Source organism: Hevea brasiliensis, chromosome 9 (genome assembly GCF_030052815.1).
Source record: "Hevea brasiliensis isolate MT/VB/25A 57/8 chromosome 9, ASM3005281v1, whole genome shotgun sequence".
Taxonomy (NCBI): Eukaryota; Viridiplantae; Streptophyta; class Magnoliopsida; order Malpighiales; family Euphorbiaceae; genus Hevea; species Hevea brasiliensis.
The window spans coordinates 19,808,695-19,814,312 of NC_079501.1; the positions used below are offsets into that span (position 1 = coordinate 19,808,695).

Here is a 5,618-nt window from a genome sequence, read left to right on the forward strand (position 1 = left end):
TTTTTTAAATTAATTTATAAATTTCAATTTAAATTAAATTTAGTATAAAAATTAAAATTTATTAGTTAAATTTCTTGATTTAAATAAAAAATAGACAGTTTAATTTTTTAATTTACATATTAAATTTCTTAATATATTGATTTAAGTTTAAAAATTAAAAATTTAATTTTTTAATTTTTTTAAATTTTTATTGAATTTAAATTAAATTTTTTGAAAAGTACTTTTAAAAATTGTTAGATGGAGTAAAAGAAAAGGTAACACCTGAAAAATCAAATGGAATAAAGTCTTTTTTTTTTTTCTGTATTTATCAAGGAAGTTTAATTTAGCATAATTTTAATTTTTGATTTAATTTAATTTAAAAATTTTAATTTATATATAATTTAGTCAAATTTTAAGAAATGTGTAACTCACTCACTATTTTAGTGCATAAATTAACTTTTTTTTAATTTTTTAAATAATTTTAAAGTTAATTATTTTTTGATATTAATTGCTTAGTTAATTATTTTTAATTTTAATTAATTAAATATAATTAGTTATTTTTATATTTTTATTTTTTAACATTAATTAATAATATGAAAAAATAATATTTTTATATTTTTTATTTTATTTAATTATAATTTTTTAATTTTAAATTCAAAGCATGAATATAAAAATTATATTTTTTCATTTAAATAATTAAAATTAATTAAAATTTTAATTAATTATATAAAAATATAAAGATAATTTTTTATATTTTTAGTTTAATTAATAATATTAAATAATAAAAATAATATTTTTATTTTTTATTTAAATAATTATACAATATAAAAATAATATTTTAATCTTAAAAAATAATTAAATATTAAAAAATAACACAAATTAATTAAACTAATTTAAATATAAATTAAAATTTATAAATTAATTAAATTAAAAATTAAAAATTACAAATATACTAAATAAAACCTTTCAGTATGGGGCAGTTTGAGCTTTACGTCAAAATCAAATTACCAAATTAAAAAAAAAAAACGCAAACTTATGGAAGACATGCGTCGAGTTGAAAATACAAACTAACCTCTTTCTAGAAAGCATAAAGCTTTCCGTTTTTAACCGTTGCTTAACGCCACCCACTTCAACCTCCCCTACCGTACGTTACTTCCTTACTCTCACATAAATTATCGCCCTGATTTTTTCTCTCTTGCAAACAACTTTGTCTTTTTCATTTTTTTGGTTCTCAATGGACTCTTGCTCTCAGAACTTGCAGGGTCCTTGCCCTTCCTCTCCCGATACTGATACGCCGCGAGCAGCCAGCTCCGCCGTGCAACGCGCCCTCCGCCTCATCCAATTTGACCACTTTGATTCTAAGGTTGATGCTGCTAAGGAAATCCGCCGCCTTACTAAAACTTCTCGGAGGTGTCGCCGACAGCTCGCTCAAGCTGTTCAACCGCTTGTTTCTATGCTCCTAGTTCTTGACTCGCCCGAATGCCACGAGTCCGCTCTCCTCGCTCTCCTCAATCTCGCTGTCCAAGACGAGAAGTAAGCATCTTCTCTCTTCTGTTATTTTTTTTTTTCAATTTTCTTGGATTTTAAATTTAGTTTGAACTTATTTTTTGCATATTTTTATAAATTTTCTATGAATTTCTTTCTTATATATATATATATATATATATATATATATATATATATATATTATTTTATCGATTTTGAAATTTACAACTTGAATGAAACAGGTCTCTGTCTTTTTTTCCCCTTTTATTTTGATGAATTATATGTTCTTTTATTTGGATGGTTAATTGGGGATTTTTAGGATGATTGTTCTTTGCTTGAGATGAAATTCAACTGTATTTCAATTGCTCCAAACTTTTTGTCGTTCTTTTTATGTCTTCAAATTTACTTTATATTTCCTTTTGCTTCTGCTTGGAATCATGGTGTAGTTTTCAATTACTTAGGTCGCTTGACCAATTAAAGGCAAAATTAAAAAGAAAAAGGGCCTCTTTTATACAATCCGTATTGTTAAGAAGTGGCTTTATTGGAAATTGGATTTCTAGAAAAAAGAGTTCAAAATTTCATGTTGATTTTTTTTTTTGACTTTTTCTTCATTTTCTGTCGTTCCAAACAATGGGCAAGGTTGAATGGTCCGCTATGGTTAAATAAATGTCGTGTATTTATTTTGGAATTGTAGTTAAATGTGTCGGTGCTTTTCCAAATGAGTCCTTCCCTTTTAAAGAAACAATTGGATGCTTTTATGGTTGAAACTCATTTGAGAGTGGAGGGCGGTGGTTGTTCTTTGCTTCACACTTCACACTTCACACTTCACACTTCACAGGTTACTCTTGCTCTTTTTATTTTTATTTGTTTTTTATCTTCTCTTTCAAGTTATCATTTCACAATAACGGGATCAGTTTGGTGAAGTACTGAGGTTCAGAAAGAATGAAAGTGAGAGGTCCTTATCAAGAATTACATTTTGGTCCTTGATCATGGAGCTTTTCCCTTGCTTTAGTTTGAGTGAAGGGAAAGGATTTTCAAATATAGAGAAGAGGAAACCCACAATTTAATGACCATTTTGATAAAGGGAAATCAATTCAATTTTGTTACTGACATAAAAATCTTGAACTGTAGGCTCAAGATCAAGAAAGTCCTTTGGTTGATTTTTTATCTTTTATAGGACATCATTCCATTGCAGTCTGATTATTTTGAGAAGCTAATTCAAATTCATGTGCTATAAGTGCAGAAATCTCAGGACTTGTGACAATGATATAAATTCGCTAGTGGTGTAGAAATTTATGTTGCTAATCCAACTATTTGGGAAGTTGCTCTGTGCATCCTGCTGAGTTTCAGGGACTTGCTAGTTGCTATTGTCGTTTAATTTCCATTTGCTCCATCCTATTGTCTGTATTAGATACTTTAGGGTGTTTAAAACTTGATTTTTTTACTGTTTATTTGTGCTAAGTTTGCAATGGAGGCTTAATGTTGGTGCTTTTTATTGTATGTGCCCTCTGTTTTGACAAGAGATTAGGCTTTAGGCATAGCAAAATTTGCATTTGATTGTTTTACTTTCTCCAAATTCATATAATCGTGTCTTATTTTGCAGGAACAAGAAAAGCATTGTTGAATCTGGAGGCTTAGAACCGATAATTGGCTTTCTTCAGTCAGAGAATTTAAACTTACAGGAGTATGCAACAGCATCTTTGCTTACTTTATCTGCATCTACCACTAATAAGCCGATTATAAGTGCTTCAGGTGCAATTCCTCTGCTTGTGGAAATCCTCAGGGATGGAAGTTCACAAGCCAAGTTTGATGCTGTAATGGCTCTTTGTAATCTTTCAACACGCACAGATAGTCTCAGCATTGTTCTAGAAACCAATCCAATCCCTTCTCTAGTTTGTTTGCTGAAGACCTGTAAAAAATCTTCAAAAATGGCCGAAAAATGTTGTGCTCTGATAGAATCTTTAGTGGGTTTTGATGAGGGTAGAATGGCATTGACGTCTGAAGAAGGTGGAGTTCTGGCTGTTGTTGAAGTATTAGAAAATGGGTCTCTCCAAAGTCGAGAGCATGCAGTTGGGGCATTACTGACCATGTGTCAGAGTGATAGAGGCAAATATAGAGAACCAATTCTCAGAGAAGGTGTGATCCCTGGACTTCTCCAGCTTACCGTTCAAGGAACTCCCAAGTCTCAGATTAAAGCACAAGCCCTGTTGCAGTTATCGAGGGATACTCCATATCCAAGATCTGAGCTTCAGCCAGACGCAGTACAGAATATTGTGTGCAACATTATCTCCCATATAGATGGAGATGATCAATCGAGTAAAGCAAAGAAAATGCTAGCTGAGATGGTGCAAGTTAGTATGGAACAGAGCTTGAGACATTTACAGCAAAGGGCTATGGTATGCACTCCCAGTGATCTGCCAATTAGTAGCTGTACTTCTGAAGTTTCCCTAAAATGATTGTTTTGGCTATCCAAAATTTTCCGTTTTGTCTTTTTTTTTTTTTTTGTCATGTGGGTTTTGTGAGAAAATGTTTTCCTTTGTGAAAAAGCAAAGAGAAAAGGGTAGTGAAGAATGCCAGTCCAGGCCGAAGCGTTGGTATAGGTGACTGGTGGGTGTGAATAATCTGGAAGTTATACGAGGTTGAAATCACAGTTATGTAGATTGCAAATCAAAACAAGTTGTCTTGTAAAGAAACTGTTGTGACAAATATTTATAGTTGGTAAACCTTTCCTCTGTCTGAGAAAAGCTGTCAAAATTTTCTGATAAGGAATTTCCATTGTTATCATTGAGTTAGGGAATATACTTTATTTGATCTGGAAACAGGCATCATTGATAAGCTCATGTGAAGCTCATTGAACGCACAGTATGTTAATGTCTTCTAATCAATTTCAATTTCCTTGTACCTTCAAGCCAGGATTAGAATCATGCAATAATTTTTGCGATCATGTTTATTATCGCAAGCTTTGTTTACAGAACAAGCAGAAATTTTGAGAGATTTTTGGCAGCTATATCTTTGAAACTTCGCAAGGATATGCTTGTTCTTCATTTATTTTTACACCTGAATAATGGATGCATATCCAAATTATACATGGAATGACCTAGAATTAAAATCCCTGAGCTATTATGGTGGCAGTTTCTTGATAATGACAGTGATAGATAAGTGGAAGTAGAAAGGGGTGGCCTAGTTTTCAAGAATGATAGGCATGAAGTCAGCATCATCATTCTGGTGTATTAATAAAAATTAGTTTCAAATACTTTTTTCTTCTTTTCTCAACTTCCTCTGGGTCTGGGGGCCAGTTAGGCTGCCTGGCTCCTGTTTAAGCATCATTTGTCATATGATTCTAACAAGTAGGCAGCATAAGTAGAATTAATCATGAGAATTGGGAATTTTGAATTCAAAGCAGTTGAAAGCCGTTGCTTGCATATGCACCTACCCAACTAATATATCCTTGTTTTTGTTTTGATACATTAAAAATTCTTAAAGGAGAAAGAGTTACTCTAGAGAGAGAGTACAGTTAGTCATCTGAGGAAGAAATTTACTCTCTGTAGCAATATTTTGATTTTTTTCTTGAAACAAGGCATTCTGGTGATAAGGTGGAAATGGATGGGAAGCTATCAGATATTGACACTCACTTTGCAGGTGGAACATTGGCATCTAGCCAAATCGTGAACGTGCTTGTCACGGCCTCCACAGTTTCATTTCTATGGTAATGTTTGAATTAGGTTAGTTTCAATTTTCCTCATACATAACCCCATGTATATTCATAGTTTTGATTTCATTTTGAATATTATCGAGAACTAAACCAAAATCATACTAAATTGAAAAATTTATATTAAATATATTATATAATTTTAATAAAATTATATATATATATATAATTAAGATTGTAATATATAATTTAATTTATCCTTAATTATATGTGTGTACATATATAATTTCATAATTTTATTTTGCTATATTTTTTTAATGATTTTATTTATATAGATGCACTAAATCATCTTATTGTTATGAGTTATATGACTCAATCACATTTTAGTAAATCATATATCATACCTTTTAGTTCTTAATTATATATGTGTATTTTAATTAAATATTATATAATTAAGAAATAAATATAATATAATATATTTATTAAGGAATATATATATATATAT

General features: G+C 30.3%; 1 protein-coding gene across 1 annotated transcript; it reads left to right on the forward strand.

Moving 5' to 3' along the window:
- The first annotated feature begins 1,104 nt into the window (after nucleotides 1–1,104).
- On the forward strand, nucleotides 1,105–4,245 carry LOC110652889 (U-box domain-containing protein 4). The gene is made up of 2 exons (XM_021808505.2): nucleotides 1,105–1,512; nucleotides 3,068–4,245. The coding sequence occupies exons 1-2, from the start codon at nucleotides 1,214–1,216 to the stop codon at nucleotides 3,918–3,920; spliced, it is 1,152 nt and encodes a 383-aa protein (XP_021664197.2). The 5' UTR covers nucleotides 1,105–1,213; the 3' UTR covers nucleotides 3,921–4,245.
- Nucleotides 4,246–5,618: the final 1,373 nt, after the last annotated feature.

Excerpts from the sequence above, each read along its gene's own strand:
- LOC110652889 (XM_021808505.2), top strand. The coding sequence starts at position 1,214 with ATGGACTCTTGCTCTCAGAACTTGCAGGGTCCTTGCCCTTCCTCTCCC. Across the intron at positions 1,513-3,067 it reads CTCGCTGTCCAAGACGAGAA|GAACAAGAAAAGCATTGTTG; the intron begins GTAAGCATCTTC and ends CTTATTTTGCAG.